Source organism: Engystomops pustulosus, chromosome 4 (assembly GCF_040894005.1).
Source record: "Engystomops pustulosus chromosome 4, aEngPut4.maternal, whole genome shotgun sequence".
In the NCBI taxonomy this organism is placed as follows: Eukaryota; Metazoa; Chordata; class Amphibia; order Anura; family Leptodactylidae; genus Engystomops; species Engystomops pustulosus.
In genome coordinates, this window is record NC_092414.1 from 80,740,470 (window position 1) to 80,761,105 (window position 20,636).

The 20,636-nt window shown below is 38.9% G+C and overlaps 1 protein-coding gene across 1 annotated transcript in view; it reads left to right on the plus strand.

The window, feature by feature from the left end:
- PTPRQ (protein tyrosine phosphatase receptor type Q) overlaps nucleotides 1–20,636 on the plus strand; it is a 212,927-nt gene that overhangs the window by 34,285 nt on the left and 158,006 nt on the right. The window contains exons 7-10 of the mRNA XM_072146492.1: nucleotides 1,236–1,435; nucleotides 4,934–5,177; nucleotides 12,802–12,930; nucleotides 16,272–16,418. Of these exons, the coding sequence (XP_072002593.1) occupies nucleotides 1,236–1,435; nucleotides 4,934–5,177; nucleotides 12,802–12,930; nucleotides 16,272–16,418 (720 nt within the window). The remainder of the gene's footprint in view (nucleotides 1–1,235; nucleotides 1,436–4,933; nucleotides 5,178–12,801; nucleotides 12,931–16,271; nucleotides 16,419–20,636) is intronic.

Sequence of the window (20,636 nt, forward strand, 5' to 3'; positions counted from 1 at the left end):
TCCCCCCCAGGGGATCAATGAAGTTGTATCATAAACTATCGTATCTACATAGTTTCTCTATGATAGAATTATAGTTTTGGCTACATTTTGCACTGTGTTCCATTTGAGTCTATGGAGACCCAGATGGGAGACATCCTACTTCTGCACCCAATGGGAATGATGTATTGTTTTTTTTTTGTCTATGTTTGGCGCTATTTTGGAGAAGTTCTGGTACAAAAGATGTTTTGTGACAATGCAAAGTCACTTTGACATAAACCCTGCTTGCACCCAATTCATTATTTGCATAGACTAGTTTTAGGATTGGATTGAGTTCATTAATTTTCCGTTAAGCAATTTTCCGTTTTTGCACAAACTAACACGGGTCTACAATATGATCTATGTTCTGCAACTTTTGATATTTTTTGCGACTTTATATGGGACTGTCACAAACAACCTCCACAGCACAAAAGACACTGCTAACAGATTTATCAAGGCCCAAAGCCATTTTAATGAAACTGACAGCAATCAGAACTCCAAAGACAGATATAGAACTGTCGTACAGATCCTGCCTAATGATAAATGACCCCCATTGTACCCATGCAGGACTCTTCAAAGGAAATCTACCATTTGATTTGATGCATTATGAATCAAACATACCTTGAGAATGCTATAGCTGTACACAGATGCAGAAGCATATCTTGTTTAATCCCTGAGCTGAGTGGTTTTGTTGAAAAAACAATTCTGACATTCAGGACCTTGGGAAAGCTGGTTTGCCTGCTTCCCGCAGTACATAAACACATTACACAGAGATTCCTGAAATTTCCAGACAGAACTAATCAACCTGAGCAAGATCACTCATACACAGCAGCTGGAGGATGGTGCAGCAATTTATAACTTCTGCCTGTCAGGGATTACATCATTCTCCTGAGCATTGTTAGAAGAGAAGCGCTGAGCCAGGCAAAAGAGCGACGGAGACTCTTTATCCTGAATTTTATAATACTTTTTTTAGTAAAACCACCCAGCACAGGGATTAAACAAGATATGTTTCTGCATGTAGCTACAGCATTCTCAAGGTATGTTTGGTTCATAATGCATAAAAGCAAATGGTGGATTTTCTTTAACGCAGATACTTTTGAGGTATCTTTTTATATTGTAGAGCACAGAGCCCTCTTTTGTTTTCAATAAAATGGTGTTATTCTATTGCAAGATGCATAAAACATTCTACTTTATTTTTGTTATTTCTATGTTTCTTACAGCTCCAGGAAAAGTGGTGAATCTGACCGTGGAGGCACTAAACTCATCAGCAGTGAATCTTACATGGTTTTTACCTCGACAGCCCCATGGAAAAATTACTAGCTTCAAGATAAGTGTTAAACATGCAAGAACAGGAGTAATAGTAAAGGATACTACAGTAAAAGTGGAAGACATTTTGCATGGACCATTACCGGAGTGCACTGTAAGTTTTGACTCCTGCATAAAGACTCAACATTCTAGATCTTTGATATGAAAAGTGTACAGTGAAAAACTTAATATTTAGCAAAGAAGTCATGGAGGTAAACAAGTCCCAAAGTTTCATTACCGAGATACATTGCTTTAATAGATTCTTATGACTTCACTGAGCTACTATGGAGTATGCATAGGAAATATGCTCAAACATTATATAAATTATTTTCCCTGCAGGTTACTTATAGGGCACTACTAAAATAGCTTATAATTAGAGATGGGCGAGCACTAAAAAGCTCGGGTGCTCGTTACTCGAGCCGAACATTTCCCAATGCTCGAGTGCTCGTTTCGAGTAACGAGCCCCATTGAAATCAATGGGAGACCCGAGCATTTTTCAGTAAAATTATAAACTGAACGAGCACAGTGAAAGAAAACAGTGCAGAACAGATTGCAGATGTTCCGGAGACACACGTGCAGAACGGTGTTCTCCGCAATAGTATTTGAAGAACAATATGTGTGAAGAACAACTTGCAGATGTTTGGAAACATCTGCAAGTTGTTCTTCACACATATTGTTCTTCAAATACTATTGCGGAGAACACCGTTCTGCACGCGTGTCTCCGGAACAGATTGCAGATGTTCCCAAACATCTGCAATCTGTTCTGCACTGTGTTCTTTCGCTGTTTTCTTCAATTAAATGATTAAATTAAATGTTTTAATTGTATTTTTTTACTGTTCTTCACTTCTTTTTTTTTAATTAAATGCTCGTTATCGAGCAGGGCAAATACTCGTCCGAGCAACGAGCCGGTCCGAGTATGCTAATACTCAACCGAGCATCAAGCTCGGACGAGTATACTCGCTCATCACTACTTATAATGCATCAGTTCTGGCTGCAATTTTGTTAACTTTTACTGGATTTACTGTTTCCTACTATATTTATGAATTGCAAAAAGTGGTATTCTTAGAATAAGCATAATTCATATTCAATTGGGTCCTTAAAATATAAACTAATATGTAATTAGTTGTTATTTAAAATGTTGCTCCCCTTAGCAGAAAAATGTTGTGGTCATACACTATAATGGAGAATTAAAATGCTACTGGCCTTTTAATCAGTCCTGTGGACTTTGTCCCTGTGGATGAGACACAGGACAGAAGATGGCTGCTAGTCACATGTCCACATCACATGTCATGCACCTGCCTTAGCAGGTCATGTGATCACCACTATGTTTGCCTGTAGTCGGTTGGTTGCAGTGCATCCAGTATGGCCAGTGTTGTGGTGAGAAGTCATCTCAGGGAGGTAATGTGCAGTGATGTTATATCATCACTGGGAGCAGAGCATAAGAGGGAGGAGCTGTTACTGAGAACTGAAGGATCATGGGACTTGTAGTAAATGGCAGCCATCTTGGAGATAACTCTACCTACTTTAAAAAGCCCATAAAATTTAGTTACCATAATCATTAAAGCAACCTATTTAACCTCCATTTTGTGATTAATGACATTGAGGGAGATTTATTAACATCTCAGTCCTTAGACCAGTGCAAAGTAGAGCTAGGCCCTGCTGCTCCAGATTAATCACTGTGTCTGATGCTGGACAATTACTCTGCTGCAGTATAAGACTAGGGAGCCATACATTGCACCCCTTCTAGTTGGTCTAGCTTGCTCCTCCAAAATCTTGAATTTTCTGTCGCACAGACTGAACTTTCTTTCACCTTTTTCGTAACAGTATAAAATTGGTCTAAAACCTTCAGCAAATGTGATGCATGGCATTTCAGGTGGAAATTACTTCAGTTTTCTGGCATAGATAGATTGATAAATCTCCTCATTTATTTGATACAAAATGGATTTTTGTATCAGATGTTTATATTCCCTGAATACTTAAAAGGATAATCTTTACATTTTAGAACAATCCAATAAAATAAGCCGATTAGTTAAAGGGGTATTCCAGGAATCAGCATAATTTATATACAAATGGGTCCTTAAAATATAAGCTAATATGTAATTAGTTGTTATTTAAAATTTTGCTCCCATTAGCAGAAAAATGCTGATGACATAGACTGTAATGAAGAATTAAAATGCTACTGGCCCTTTAATCAGTCCGTTAATTTCCTCCGCGTGGTCCGCTGCAGAGCATACACAGGACAGAAGATGGCCGCTGGTCACATGTCCACATCACATGTCCTTCACCTGCCTGGGCAGGTCATGTGATCACCACTAGTTTGGCTGTAGTCGGTTGGTTGCAGTGCATCCAGTATGGTCAGTGTATTGGTGATGGCAGTTACACATCATTACTGTGGTAACAGCGCAAGAAAACCTGTTATATCATCACTGTGAGCAGAGCATAAGAGGTAGGAGGAGTAACTGAGAACTAAAGAATCTTGGGACATGTAGTTTCCAGTGGCGGCCATCTTGGTGATAACTTTAGAGAGGCCATAACATTTTGTGAATTATAAAATCAAGCTATTTAAGCTCCATTTTGTGACTAATGACATTGAGTTTTGTTACATTCATTTATTTATAGCATCATGGGTTTTTGTATCAGACGTTCATATTCCCGGAATACCCCTTTAAACCCAATTCCCAATGCATGGTACTGGATAGACTGAATTTGGTTTAATTTGAATCTGTTACTAAATCAATTTAATGAGCTAAAGTGTTCTCCTATTGTGATCCCAAAAATCAGCTGGGACATTTAGGGAAAATTGAAGGAAATAATAAGGGGAAAAAATTATATATAATATATACATAGATATATTATTATATGTGTGTGCTATCAGCAACCTTTGCATTAGAATTCTGTTGGACTAAATATCCTACATTATAAGCACCAGCTCAAGACAGTGCTGCTCACTTACGAGACTGTAGGACTGCAAAAGAAAGAGACTCTCTTTGGGACTCTTCGGGACTCCATGTAAACTCGGAAATCCATATCGCATTAGGTCACAAGAGTGATTGACAGAGAGAGTGATAGAGAGACAGAAGTTATTGCTGGACAGCCATGTGGCAGCTTACACCTGTTTAGGTCTGTTTACCCTAAGTGTGCTGCTTGATCTTCTCCTTTTGTATATATAGACAGCATTTTCATGGTGAGAGGTATTCCAGTTTCCTTTTGAAAACCCTATAGAGTCCAGGCTTCCCAGGGACCCATAGCTTGTTATCACCTCTGACTGTCCAACCTAACGCATCAACGGTCAAAAATACGCAGGAACAGTGATGTTCTTTTGTAGCATATCCATTTCTGTATCTCTGACTGATGTGTCCACCTGACCGCTAATACTTCATACCCAGTCGTTGGGGAAAAAGAGGAGCTATGGTGCTTTGCTATCAGCCAGAGCATGGGAAGTACATTTTATTTATTCAGGGAAATTGCAAAGCCTCTTTATCATATACTGATACAATTGGTACAAAAGGAGATATATATAAGCTTCTTGTATATTGATAGTATCATTATTATTTGCATGGGTAACTTATCAATGTAAATCTTGAGTTAAATACATGTGTATTTTTCTTTAAAGGAAAAAAGTGAATCATTTTTATGGAGTACCACTAGCCCTTCTTCAACTCGTGGGCAGTCCACAACTACAGCGTCACTTACATTACAGACAATAACCTCTCGGACATTCAATGCCATTTGGAATGAACCAATTACATATATAGTAGGACAGCTCAGACCATATACAACTTACTTATTTGAAGTTTCAGCTGTTACCAATGAACCTGGGTACATTGACAGCACAATTGTGAGGACACCAGAATCAGGTAAGACAAAATTGAATGCTGGGCTTAGCCAAGTATGTATATCTGCTGAAGGGGGGGGGGGGTGGTTAAAAAGCTTTGCACATCTTATCTGGCAATGGCTTATCTTATCTTAGCTTATCCAAGAACAAAAAGTTTAAGAAATGGATTAGACACACAAGATGGCTGGTCAGATGAAAACAGCAGGTCCAGCCAACATACTGTACATCTATTTTGTATGGTTATCTCAATGGGGTAATCCAGCATTTTTTCACAGATCACATATCCCTAGGCCAGCAGAACATAACCATGGTTGGTCTGTGAATCACGAAACTTGTGCAGAGTGGATTTCACGAGCTGACCATAGTGGAGAAGACAGAATGGTGAAACAGCATGATGAATATAGTGTTCTGTTGTTCTACGGGGAGGCACTATAATGCTTGCAGTTCTGTCGTCTCCACTGATGTCAAATGATCAAATCCAGCCAGTTACATTCCAAATCAGAAGTGCTGTATTATATATACTGTCAGACAGTAAGGAGGTTTTGTTGCTCATCTGAATGCATCAGTTTCTTCAAGAAAATAGTTAGCAGAGGGGCTACATGTCAAACCCCACCAATATAATATTGTTCAGAAATACATACAGAACCCACTACATCTCACTCCCTTCTTGTTATTCAGCCCATGTGGATCATGGATAGCAGCGGCCTGTTACAGTCCAATGGAAGAGTTCTCCTGCAGAATGATCAAAATACACCCAAAAAAAAAAATGGTGCACACTTCCAGAGCAGTACAGGGTGCATCAGATTAATGAAAACCGTGCACTAGTTTTGATTAATCTGCCGCATAATAATCTTTATTTCAATCCACCAAAATAACTGCTTGGTGGAAATACTAAGTTTAACTGATGTGTTTGGGGCAACAGCAACAAGCACACGTCAGTGTGCTGGAGTGGAGGAGAGATGAGCACTGCTCACCCTTTATCTTTCCATAGATAACATGGATATTTCTCTGTGCACAGTCATGGTTCGGTGAGACAACGTGTGCTTACCGCACCATGACCAGCCGCCATAGGCTTCAATGGAGACTGATAATGGTCCCCATTACTGCTGTGTGAATAAGCCCTTAGTCTTAGCAAACGCATTACCCAAACTTTGTATTTCCACCAAATATGTGTATTTTAACAGATAAAATAAAATTTTAGAATTTTACCACAGGGACAGGAAAATCTTAATTTGGTTTCCCTATAATATGATATGGTTCACCTATCCTACATAGTCTTTGAATACCCCTTTAAATTTATTTGATCTATATTTTGACATGTTTTTCATATTAGATGGTGCAGTGAAAAACAGTGTGCTACTGTTTTATATCCAGTGCCCAATATCTAGCTGCTGTTTTTAACCCAATCATTGGTCTGATAAAACAACACTTAATTCACAATGAAGAAAGCTTTTTTGGCTTCAGAGGAACAATTCACTTAAAGTCAAAACACATGGAAGGGGTCAGAAGAGAAGGAGCTTCTGTAGTGTGAATATCTGAGATTCTACCATGAGCAAGTACTTCATCACTTACTCTTATCCTGCCAGGTCCAACGTTATCTGTGCCATTTCTAAGCACTATGAGTTATAGGAATGCAATGCAGCACTTTGCTACTTCTACTGTTTGATTTTATCCCTTTATTTTTACAGAAATCCCTGTAGCATGATTGGTTACTGTAAACATATGTATCGTAATTGTGTAATAGCTTGATTTGTACATAACATACCTAAGCTTGTTGCTATAGACCTGTGCTTGAAATCAATATACTGTAATTGTTAGATTAAATTCCTGTATATGTTACCCGATTATTGATGATCATTCCTCTTACTGTGTAGGCAGTACATCACAGGGCAGCCATATACTCTATTGCAGTGGTTCTCAACCTGTGGGTCGGGACCTCGGCGGGGGTCGAATGACCAAACCACAGGGGTCGCCTAAAGCCATGGGAGCCACGATTTAATTGCATTTTTTGGCACGAATACAATATTCTTGTACATGGTTTGGGGTCACCGCACCATGAGGAACTGTATTGCGGGGTCACAGCATTAGAAAGGTTGAGAACCACTGCTCTATTGCATAGTAATTGAAACTTAAAATCTGATATACTGTATTTGAAAAAATTTATTTTTTTAGGAGAACTAATAGCTGACTAGTTCGCAGCTATGTTTTGTAGACCACTTTGATTTATCTGCAGATGCTTTTGTCCAGTATGTTGAAAAATATGCCCATTATCTACATGTTAACTTTTGATGACAACAACAGGTGAGCCTGTGCATGAAAGATTTGTCAAATGCAACTTCTTTAAAGGAAATCTACCACTATACTGAGCACCAGCTCATGGTGAGCTGGTGCCGGAGCTTATTTTCGTTAGTGTCCTAAACCACTGTATCGCGGTTTAAACTTTTTATTCTTTACAGCCGAAGGAGCTTCGGCGCACCATGCCGTGCGACCGTGCATGCGCCTACATAGGAAGTGAAGGAGAGCCGGTGACGTCACACGCGCACGGTCGCGCGCTTGGTGTGCCAGAGCTCCTTCGGCTGTAAAGAATAAAAAGTGTTTAAACCCCGATACAGCGGTTTAGGACACTAATGAAAGTAAGCTCCGGCATATGCATCCGGTATATGCATCTTACACCTACCACGTCAAGTGGTAGGTTTCCTTTAAGTTATTTTCCAACCATATACTATACACAGATTAGGTGATTATTAGTAAATTTGTAGGCATGTGACCACTGACATCTCAGCTGGGTGAGTGTAGCTGGAGGCACTGCTTGGTCTCTCTGAGGTGCATTTTAGAGACATTTGGCAGCTCTTTTTGCACCTTATGTATGATCCTGTCTTTTTACTTGTGATACATTTTCAGTTTTTCCTATACTGGCAGGTGCAAATTTTGGCATCTTTTTGAGACTTTTGTTGCAAATGTCTCAAATCCGCATGAACACTAGGCACATGAGGGGGTTATATACAGGAGTGGACACTACTGTTAATTTGGGATTTAACAAGTTTCATTTTTAATGCATGTTGACAAAATTGAGAAAACGCAATGTAAACGCAATGTTCACACATGCATTAATGCGGTGTTTTGTAAACACAAATGTTAACAGTAATGAAATAAGGCAAATTACCTCTCCTCAGCTGTTGTAATTAGTTTCAAAATGCATTAAAAACGCAATTAAACCTCTACGTGTGACCTCACCCTTAGAAGTAACCAATAAAAAAAAAAAAAAGAAAAAATTTAAGAATTTTGACTAAAGAGTTTACTGTGCAAAATGTTAAACAGTTAAAGCATGTGAAATAATTCCAAATTACATGTTAAAATCGGGTCCATGAAAAAAAAAACTTCCTTTGCACCTGCCCAGGACCCGGTGTAAAAAGTCACAAAGAAGTCACAAAAAAGGTGAAAAGTCACACGAAACATCTGGAAAGTTAAGATACATGAAGCACACTGCAAAAGGTGCAGACCGAGGTGCACTTGAAGAGCGCCAAACAAAAGTCGCAAAATAAGTCGCAAAAAAAAGACAATTTGCCTAGTGCCCCATAGTGTGCTTGCCAGTGGCGTAACAAGACTCTATTGGGCCCTGGTGTGAACTTTGGATCAGAGCCCCCATATACCTAAGCTCTCACTGCCAGCCATGTCCCACACATTACACTTGAGAATACACACATATGCTACACAGAATTACACTCATAGAACCAGACCTTATACACCTTATATGTAGTGTCCAGCAGCCTCCCTTATTGATGTTCCTTTCAACAGCTCTTATTAAAGAAATGCTCACAGCAGTCCCTGTAATGAAATGTCAGCAGAGACCTCCTTAATGATATGCTCACAAAAGCACCCTTAAAGAAATGTCAGCAGAGACCCCCTTAATGAAATGTCAGCAGAGACCAAAATAATCATATGCTCACATCATCCCCCTTAATGAAATGTCAGAAGAGACCCCCTTAATGAAATGACCACAGACGCCCCCTCAATGAAATGTCAGTTGAGGCCCCCTTATTGAAATGTCAGTGGAGGCCCCGTTAAGCACCTGGCCTTTTTTTTGTTTTTTATTTCCATTTTTCACCTTGAAAAATCTATAACTTTTATATTTTTCCACATAAAGAGCTACCGTATATACTCGAGTATAAGCCGACCCGAGTATAAGCCGAGACCCCTAATTTCAACACAAAAAACTGGGAAAACCTATTGACTCGAGTATAAGCCGAGGGTGGGAAATGCATTGGTTACAGCCTCCCAGTATATAGTCTGCCAACCCCTGTAGCGTACAGCCTGCCCAGCCCCTGTAGTAGGAAAAAAAATAACACTGTACTCATCTTTCCGACGTCCCCCATAGGTCCTCTTCTGTCTCAGACTGTCTCAGACAGAAGAGGACCTATGGGTGACGTCAGAAAGGTGAGTTTTGTCTTTATGTTTTTAGTTGACTCGAGTATAAGCCAAGTTAGGGTTTTTGAGCACAAATTTTGTGCTGAAAAACTAGGCTTATACTCGAGTATATAAGGTATGTGCTGGCGTGTTTTCTGCGTAACAAATTGCACTTCATAGTGATGGTATTTAAGCCCTTAAGGACGCATGGTTTTTTCGCTCATTTCTCGCTCTCCACCTTCAAAAATCCATAACTTTTTCATTTTTCCGTGTACAGAGCTGTGTGAGGGCTTATTTTGTGTGTAACAAATTTTACTATCTTTTGATGATATTTATTTTAACATGACGTGTACTGGGAAGCAGGAAAAAAATTCCAAATGTGAAAAAATTTAAATAAAAAATGCAATCCATGTGCGTCACGTACTTGTGGGCTCAGTTTTTACGACTTTCCCTCTGTGCTTCAAATAGCACCTCCACTTTATTCTTTGATTCTGTACGATTGAGGTGATACAAAATTTATACAGGTTTTATTGCGTTTTAATACATTTTAAAAAATTAAACGAATATGTACAAAAAAGAAAAAATTTTTTGCCATCTTCTGACACTAATAACTTTTTCATACTTTGCTGTGTGATATGTCATTTTTTGCAAACTGAGCCGACGTTTTCATTGCTACTGTTTTGAGGACTGTGTGACATTTTGATCACTTTTCATTACATTTTTTATTTAATGTAAAAAAGGTCTAAAAGTCGCATTTTGGACATTTGGGCGCCATTTCCCGTCTCGGAGGTCACCGCTGGTTATAACCGTTTATATATTTTAATAGATCGGGCATTTTGGGACGTGGCGATACCTGATGTGTTTGTGATTTTTACTGTTTATTATATTTCATATCAGTTCTAGGGAAAGGGGGTGATTTGAATTTTTAATATTTTATTAATTTTTTAAATTTTTTAAACTTTCTTTCCTTTTTTTTCACTATTTCTTAGACCCTCTAGGGTACATTAACCCTAGATGGTCAGATCGTTCCTACCATATACTGCAATACAACTGTATCGCACTATATGGAGTTTTTGCATGTGATTCATTACAATGAGCCAGGCTGAATGCAGAAACCATTCAGCTTTGGGTCTGACAAAGGCCCGAGGCTGTCATGGCAACCGAACGCGCCCATGTGCCGCCATGCCACGTTTTAAGAGCCGCCATCGCCATCAGTTTTGGGTCTAATATATCGGACACGGGGCACTAAGTCACTGCGCTTGGCGTCCGCTATATCGGACGCTGAGCGCTAAGTGGTTAAATCTTTATTCCCTAGTGTTTCAACATGATAAAGATAATTTTAACCACTTACTTTGCAATTTACACATTTTCAAAAGATAAAGAGAGAAAACACATCTTAAAATTTGTAATGCAATTCCTCCCAAGTACAGAGACGTTACTCGTTGTATAGGCAAACAGAGATGTACTTTCCAGTGATACTATTGGTATCCCCAATTGTTGAAAACATGTTAACTTTTCTGGGGGCTAGAGGAGTTGAAAAGAATCAATTATGTAATAGATTTTTTACTTTATTTTATTTGGTAATTACCATATGGCCTGATAAACATCTTATTTTTATTCTATGGGTCAATCCGATGACGTGTATACCATACTTTAGATATATGTTTTGTAAGTTTTACTAAATTTCTCAAATATGGGATAAAAATCTACCGTTTTTGCATCAGTGCCTCCCAAGTCACATAACACTTTAATGTTTTTGTCCATGGAGCTGTTAATGCCTTGTTTTTTGCGCTACTACTACGTGGCAGTACTTTGCACCAGTATCATTCTGGAGTAGCAAAATAGAAAAGTTTTTTGTATTTTCAGCTCTCCTTCATCGATCTCCCAGCCAACCGGTGCACGGGTCAACTTATTACACAGGAAAGATTGGTTTCCATCTCTCAGCAAAATCCTTGGATTACTAGCAGATAAAAAAAACTTTTATTTCATTTTAATTAAAACATGTTTTTATTGCCATGACAAGAGAGTACAAAAAACTGATGTGTTTCGAATCTGAATGATCATTAATTGCTCAGATTCGAAACTCAGATACTCTCTTGTCATGGCAATAAAAGCATGTTTGTAACTAAAATGAAAGTTGTTTTTAGTGTGCTGGAAACCAATCTTTTTTGTATCATTCTGGAGTAGATGTGTTTTTTTGATCACTCTTTATAGATTTTTTTGTGGGATGAATTAGGTAAAAATCATAATTTTAGCTACAGCTGACACCCTGTTTTACGAGCTGTACCGGCATCAGCTCAGGGTCAGACATGTCAGACACTGAGCCTTAAAGACCAGCACTTAGTGTCTGATATCTTGGACACTAGGTGCTAAGGTGTTAAACATGTCTGTTGTTTGTTTACTTTATTTGACAGACTTCAAAATAATTTTTTTGAAACGGCGATTTAATTCCGGTGTACATGATTATCCATTTTTCCTGTTGTGGTATATAGAGTATTGGATGTTTCAGGGGATTACTTTGCACACTGACTGTGTGCCCACTATAAGGTGTGTTTAGTACAGGGTGTAGCTACATTTTAGCTTCTCAAAATTCTACTAATATCTGACACACAGAAAAAGAGAGATTAGACCGATAAGAGACATGAGATGAATATAAGATCCCTAATAATGAACTCAGCTCACCTAAACACATACCAAACACTGCTATTCCCCTTCTCCTTGTAGCAAGAACTTATCTTGTCTGTAGAGCTGCTCTCCTCTGCACTTTGGTAGAGAGTTAGTTCCTCTACCTCACCTCTTTCCTCCTCCCCCTCCCCAACGCTACTGCAATACAGGAGATGAGTGTTCACGTGAGAGGAATATGACCAGACAGGAAGTTCTGCCCAACCATAGTCAGGTTTATGGTTTATGGTCGTATCCAATGCCAACCAAAATACACAACATAAGGACTGATAGAGACAGGTTAGAATTATATCTGTGAAATGCTTTTCAGTTCCGGTTTGCAGTGTTCGGGACGGGAGATCCAGGCAGTACTCGCTGCGAGTGTCATGCAAGTTCAGCGCATGTGTGGAAGGGGCCCTAGAGAAAGCTTTATTTTTATACCCTGAGTATATTTAAGATTTTTTTCTTTGTGGGAATACCTCTTTAAATATTTAACATTCTCCAAATCATAATAAGTGGTTAGTATTTAAGAACAGTTGTGAAATGTATTTTAAAAATTCCCTATCTATTTATTGTTTCAGTGCCTGAAGACCCTCCACAAAATCTTGTCAAGGGCAACATTACAGCACGATCTTTTTCTGTTACTTGGGATGCTCCAACTATTGTGACAGGGAAATTTAGTTACAGAGTGGAATTGTACGGTCCCACTGGTAAGTAAGAAGGCCTGCTGTTTTTTGAAGATTTTGATATGATCCGCCGTGTTTTTTTTGTTTTGTTTCCTACTAGTCTTGCTGTTGGAGTGGATTGTTATGCATATGTCCTAAAGTGTAAGCATTAACTTAAAGCGGCTTTTAGGCGTAGCACAATAAATGCCTTATCCTTAGGAAAGTGAAAATGTGAATTATGCAAGCCTTTATTTAAAGGGTTTGTCCACTTTCAGCAGATAATTGATTTTTTGCGTAATGAAAAGTTAAACAGTTTTCCAATATAGTTTCTGTATCAATTATTAACTGTTTTCTATATCTTTGCTCGCTGTTATTCCAGTCATGTATTTACTTCCATGGTCATGTGATGTCACACAGGTGCACAGCCCATTACTATCGACTTGCACTTGAAAACAATTGCACTTGAACTATTTCAAAAAAATCTCCACTTTTCAAAACCCATAATTATTTAATTTTACTGAAAACGGCACTGTGTTTGGACATATTTTTTGCGGATTAAATTTTTTACTTAGGGTTTACCTTTTTATTTGTTTACTATTTGATCTCAAGTTGATTAAAAAATATGAGGTTTATAGAAAAACAATTGAGGAACAAATCATTGTACATTTATACCAGGTCAAGTTGTAACAGACAAAGTGAAGCCTTTTTTTTGGAAATTTTTTTACAGTTTTCATTAGTTTTACCTGGGAACGTGAACATGCATCATTTGATGTACTACACTGCAATACTCTTGAAGTGCAGTGTATTGTACCTTTTAGTATTACTGGCAAGCAGCCTTTTAGTCTCTACCCCAGGCATATGCCAATGATACGCCAGTGTCACACCGTCAGTATTTTGCATCAGTATTTGTAAGCCAAAACAAGGAGTGGGCTCAATTTACTGAAGAGATGCAAAGCTTTCCATTCCAGCTTTTCTCCTTACAGGTCCCCCCTCTGGTTTTTACTTCATATACTGATACAAAATACTGATGAACTACTACCTGTATGAACATGGCCTTACACAATACTAATCTATGCCAGATTTATCATTTAGATTCAGACCTTTTAATAAATCAGGTGCAGCAGAAGACTTTCTGATCTTATTCTGCATTGTATTTGACATTTATGATGTGAATAGATGGTGCTGCCAGGATGTGGCCAGGACGAAGCTGTGATGCGGCTGGCTGCATCGATTGTGCCGATAATTCATAACAAAAGGATTATTCAGTGACAGTTTTATCGTCACAATTGATGTGGCCGGCCACATGACACGACATGGCTGTATCCTGGCCGGACCATCTTTTCACATCCGTAGGCAGATTTATCAAAAGTGCCTCAAAATAGTTGTTTTACGGAAATGGTTGGGACTAGCACAGTATTTCTCATTATTAGGCTACATACATACAGCCATTGCTTTTGGATGTGCGGTAGCTTTTTTCTACAGCTAATACTCGTCCACATTTTTTTCTATGAGTTCACAGTCATGTTCATTGTTTTTATGTCCCCCTTTACCAGAAATCTTTATGCACATCATATTCCTTTCCATGTTTGAGGCCTGTGTCTCCCAGCATATGGTACATATTAAGAGATTGGTTGCTATATAACACAATCATGTGACCTTTTTAGGGTTTGGGACAAGCCAGTGACAAAATTCACCAGCCTTCCATATTTTTAGCGGATCTGCAAAAACGGCTGACTTACGGTTGACACACAGGCCATTATAGCTGATATATGGCCCAGAATTTGGTTACACAATGAAAACATAAAGGCCTGTGAAAAGACTATGTTCTTGTGCAGGTAGCCTTAGCCAGAATAGAGAGATAAAATCTAGAAAGTAACCTTGATAATGACCTTTGGCCCTTAGGGATTGCTTCTGAAAGATCGAATTCTCTATGGAGATGTTTGATGCTGCCACTGGAGATCAAGCACACTTTGATTACTTATGGGATTTTGAAACTTTTTCTATTATTTTGAAAGATGATACTACTTTTTATAGTTGTATATGTTTCACATCCAGGTTAAAGGTTGACCTAGAAGGATTTGTGAATTTTTTTTCAATCTCGCTAATTAATAAACTATTTCTAAATAGTTATACCTTTAATAAATTGTGTAACTTTAAATACAAAAATCCATAAAATACCTGGAAAAACGAATAAACCCTTAGTTATAGGGGTTATACCACCACAACTTTCCACAGAACTGAAGATATTCAGGACTTACTGAAAATAAATGAAAATATATTTAAATGAAGGACACAGGATCCTGGTGGGGTTTCCATTTGAGAGTAAATAGTTATCACCTATCTATGCTGTTGTAGTGGGACAAACCCTTTTAAAAGATACAGAATACACAATTAAAGGAAAACTGGTTGCCCAGAGACACCACTTGACTTGAAAGCCCCTCATCAGATCAGAAAAATAGTCTTATTTTTATGTGGATGTATCCACTTTGAGCAAATAATATTGTTTTTTAAAGGACATCTGCAACCAGGATCAAGACCGAGATTGTAGACCAAGCACACTCACATAGTGGTGTGTGCCCCCTCTGACAGGATCTTAAAGCTTCCTATGCCATGGTTTTTAAGAAAAAATGCTTTTATAAACAGTTTTTTTTTTACAAAACTAGGGCTTTTAAAGTTATGCAAATGAACCTGAGGGACTCCAGGCTCCATTAACAACTATGGAACCCAGAGCACCTCTGGCTCATTTCCATAAGTTTGAAAACTCTTGTTTTGTAAAAAAAAACTGTTAATAAGAAGCAAAAAGAAGAACAGATCCTGTAAGAGGGGGCACACAGCAGTATGTCAGTGTGCTTGGCCTACAATCCTTAACCCTGTTGGTAGATGTCCCTTAAACAAGTTTCTCATATACAGGATATGTAACAATTTCTCACTCTTTTCTAGATCTCTGATTGTTGTCAATCTATAGAAAGCATCATTGTTTACTTCAACTGCTCCCTGGTTTTATGATGCAACACATGTTGCAAGGCTTATTATAACACAGCTCTGATTACTATGAGTTGGGATTTTTGATGCGGTTTTGACGCATTCCAAAGGCTGCAGCCTGTATCACACGCAGAGGTAACATTGCGTTTCCATTTCATTTGCTAAAACGCAATGTTTATTAAGCATGTGTTCAAGGCTGAAGCCTTTAGAATACGACATTAAAAAACCTGACACAATGCATCATGTGAATGCACCTTAAGGGGTTATGTTCTTAGCTGTTGTGGTAACAGGATATTAGGATCATTGTGCATTTATACGTGTTATTTTGATGGGTCCGGATTTTTCTTACGAGAGTAAGATGTAAAGCATTCTTTTTTTTACACACTGAATTCTTTTCTCATCAGGTCGGATTCTGGATAACAGCACAAAGGATCTCAAGTTTACTTTTACTAACCTTACTCCTTTCACAACCTATGATGCATACATCAGTGGAGAAACAAGTGCAGGTGTTGGGCCCCGATCCAACATATCTGTTTTCACTCCAGCTGAAGGTAAGAGAATTTCTGCATTCAGTATTTATATCTTGGACTAAGCATGCTATATGATTGTAAGACATGTACCATGCATTGTAATAGCTGATAAATGAAATATCTTATCAAAGCAAAAAGATGCCACAAGCAGCATGGTCTCCAAAATATATACATTACACATAAGAAATACTAAATACAGATTTTAATATGGATCATTTTAAGGCCTTGGTCAAATATTATAATATAAATCCTCAAATATAAGTGTTCTATAAATTCCAGTATAATACTATAATTACCCTAAAAGTGTCTCCCACGTTATACTGGAAAACCTTTTTCTGCAGTCTATGGGAACCTTGGGGGTCATTTATTATTTCAAGGCGTTGTTTTTTGGCAACCGATTTTAGCAGTGTTTTGCTTTGTGACGTTATGTTGTGGCTTACAGTGAAAAAGGAAACGTACCATCAGGAATCTACCAATAAAGAGGACCTGTCACCCCGAAAAATACCCCCACCAAATTAGTTCCCCCTAATCCTGTCCCCAGCCCCTTTATATTTATTGAATTTTTTATTAAAATGTGTGTGTGCATGCTTAGTTTTAAACAATTCGACCTCTTATTAAATAAGAGGTCAGATCGTCGTACAGGTCCCCGAGCAGTCGGCTGTATTCATGAGGGGGCCGGCCAAAACACCCCCTCCACGCCCCTGTCAGTCAGGGACCTGTAAGAATCGCCGGCAGAAGCGCATTTATTGTGCAATCGCTGCCCACTTGGGGCCCACTTGAATGCATCAGCCCCCCCCCCCCCCCCAGAGCTGCACCCCTAGCTCTGCCACTGTTTAGGGCTTGGGATGTTACTTTACTGGGAACCTACCATCAGATATTTAGATTCCTAATGGTAGATTTTATTTAATGTATTTAGCGCACCGCAAGTATAACAAACGGGCATCAGAAATGTCAAACCACATTCAAGAAGAGGTTTAGAGGTAGACTTGATGTTGGTTGGTCTTATTATGAGCCAAACATTGCTCCAATAAGATTGCGTAAGGAAACTAGAAGTACAAGTGTTGTTAGTGTCGGAAATCAAGCTAAATTGTGGCTCTGACATATAAAAAATATGGCGCCCATGGTGCAGCAACAACAAAAAGGAGTGCCCACCAAAAACCGGGTGTAAAGCCAAGAATAAATGTCCCGCCTTGCTTGTGCTTTCCCTCTCTGTCATAACTGCTCTCATAGCAATAACAAATATACAAAACAAATTGAGCAATGTACAAGCATCTACTCTTGCACTGTATTTTGGGAATATGCCTCAAATAAATGTAAAACCTTTGATTCACAATGGTACGAACATATATAAATACATGGCGGTCAGCTATGTGCTACTTATTGTAATGTTTCAATGTATGAATTTAATGAAACTAGATCAATAAGTATATAACATAACAGGGAAAAAAAAAGATAAAAAATGCAGGTTGACGTTTTACCCACTGGGTGGCAGTATACTCTAATGTATCAACAGGCACAGTGAGGCACTTCTACAGTACTGCAGCCTGGATCAACTGTTTGATATATTTTGTTTCCAAGATAAAGAAAATATATATTTGTCTTTAAATGTTTTTCAATGATTTACATCTTTTAGGATTTTACATTTTCTGAATACGTAATTAGATTTAAAAAGTGAGACAACAAGTAATAAAATGATATAACTCAACCACTGCAAATCTGTAGTATGTCATACACAGTTTAAAAGTTTAAAGGGGTTGGCTACTTGACATTATGGGGCTCATTTACTAAGGGTCCGAACGTTGCATTTTTGTCGGGTTTCCCGAATATTTCTATTTATGTTAATATTCATGAATAAAAGATTAAGGTTCTGGCAGGTTGATTGTTAATGAACAGATAGAGATCACATGACCCTCCATCTGTGGCCATTTTATGGATAGGAATGTATGGCTGATGAGGTAAAATACAGGAGGCTTCACTTTACATATCAAGAAAGTGGAGCAGAATTTTTAATAGATGTATATTAGTACATTACCTACCTTATATACTCGAGTATAAGCCTAGTTTTTCAGCACAAAATTTGTGCTCAAAAACCCTAACTCGGCTTATACTCGAGTCAACTAAAAAACAAAACTCACCTTTCTGACGTCACCCGTAGGTCCTCTTCTGTCTGAGACAGAAGTGGACCTATGGGGGACGTCGGAAGAATGAGTATAGTGTTATTTTTTTTCCTACTACAGGGGTTGGGCAGGCTGTATGCTACAGGGGCTGGCAGACTATATACTTGGAGGCTGTAACCAATGCATTTCCCACCCTCGGCTTATACTCGAGTCAATAGGTTTTCCCAGTTTTTTGTGTTGAAATTAGGGGTCTCGGCTTATACTCGGGTCGGCTTATACTCGAGTATATACGGTAATTACCTGCCCTCCACACTCACACACAGGACGTGCGGTAAAAAAAGACATGATGTAAAGGGGTAAAGTTGCTGACCCCTTTAAGTGCTAGGTTACATATTATCAGTATGGAGGATTATTTTGGAACTGAACAGTAGTGCCACCATTAGATAGAGATCTGGACTGGTGCTGGAATTATTGCTTCAAGAGCCAGCACACACAGACGTATCCAGAACATGGGGTACAAGTTTTGCATTCCATGTCATGTTTTGTCATCACTCCTGACCAATAGACAATGCCAGAAGCGTCTTACCCGGGCCCAAGAGAAAAAGGCCTGTACTGTTGCTCAGTGGTCCAAGGTGTTCTTTTCAGATGAAAGTAAATTCTGCATTTCATTTGTAAATCAACGTCACAGAGTCTGGACGAAGAGTGGAAAGGCTTAATCTAAGCTGCTTGAAATATATTGTGAAGTTTTCACAATCCGTGATGGTTTGGGGAGCAATGTCATCTGCTGGTATAGGTCCACTAGGTATAGGTCAAAGTCAGCATCAAAGTCATCTAACAGGGAATTTTTAGAAAACTTCATGCTTCGCTCTGCCGACAAGCTTTTTGGAGATGGAAATTTCACTTTCCAGGACTTGACACCTATCCACACTGCCAAAAGTGCCAATACCTGGTTTACTAACCACAGTATCACTGTGCTTCATTGGCCCACAAACTCTTCTGAACTTAACCCCATAAAGAATCTATGCGGCTTTGTCAAGAGGAAGATGGTAGGCACCAGACCCAACAATGCAGATGACCTAAAGGCTCAAAGCAACCTGGGCTTCCATAACACATATGCAGTGCCATCAGCTGATTGCCTCCATGCCAGGACCCATTGATGCAGTCATTCATGCAAAAGGAGCCCCCATTGTAATGGCAGGACACAAACAAGGACACTGAGCCCTGGCACTGAGAACCCCAATCTCTCCCTGTCTGCTTATTAGGTCCCCCTTAAATAGAGACCAATAACTGGTCAACATTCCCTCCCTGGGTAAAAGGTGAAAATGTAACAATACAGACAGACAAACCGTAATAAGGCAGATTAGACACTCCGGGTCGGCAACAGCGGGAATAAACAATGACCAAATGATAATTCAAATAGAGAAGTCCAAAATACAAGCAAGAGATCAGATACTAACAGACAATGCATGAGAAAGAGCTAGTGTGAACATAGCAGTGTGACCAGCAAGGAGTGAATGCTTAGTTGGACACTTATAGAACGACTAGGTCCTGCCGCAGGTGGAAGGACGCAACCACAATCCACAGTGTTAACTCATGCAAGACCAAAGCAGAGTACAGAGTGAGAGGTGTGGCAGAATTCAGTCAGACACTAGAGCCCAATGCAGACTGACGAAAAAGACAAAACTCAACGTCTAAACACTTTTATGTGGCCAATATTTCTGTGTTCAAAAAATGTTAATTTTCTTAGATAATGGGGCACATTTACTACGGGTCGTGCACCAGTTTTCTGTCGAACTTTGAACATTCTTTCTAGTGCAAACTACTTGCACAGGTATATAAGAAGTGTCTGCACCACATTAGTGTTGCACGTGACCCTTTTGAAGCGCAGTTGCAGTAGTCTTCATGCGACACAGATTTCTGCACTGAAGGGTGCCCAGTCCGACTGTGCACCGGATTTAACATGCAAATTGTTGCACGCCCCATGTTAAAGGGGCTCTGTCAGGGCAGTTTCATGAATCTGCTGCCAAATGTGAATCTAGAGCACATAATATAGAGCATATAATCCTTAATTCAGCACGCTCTGCACTATACACAAGCAAATTGCACAAAGTACAGTTTGCAC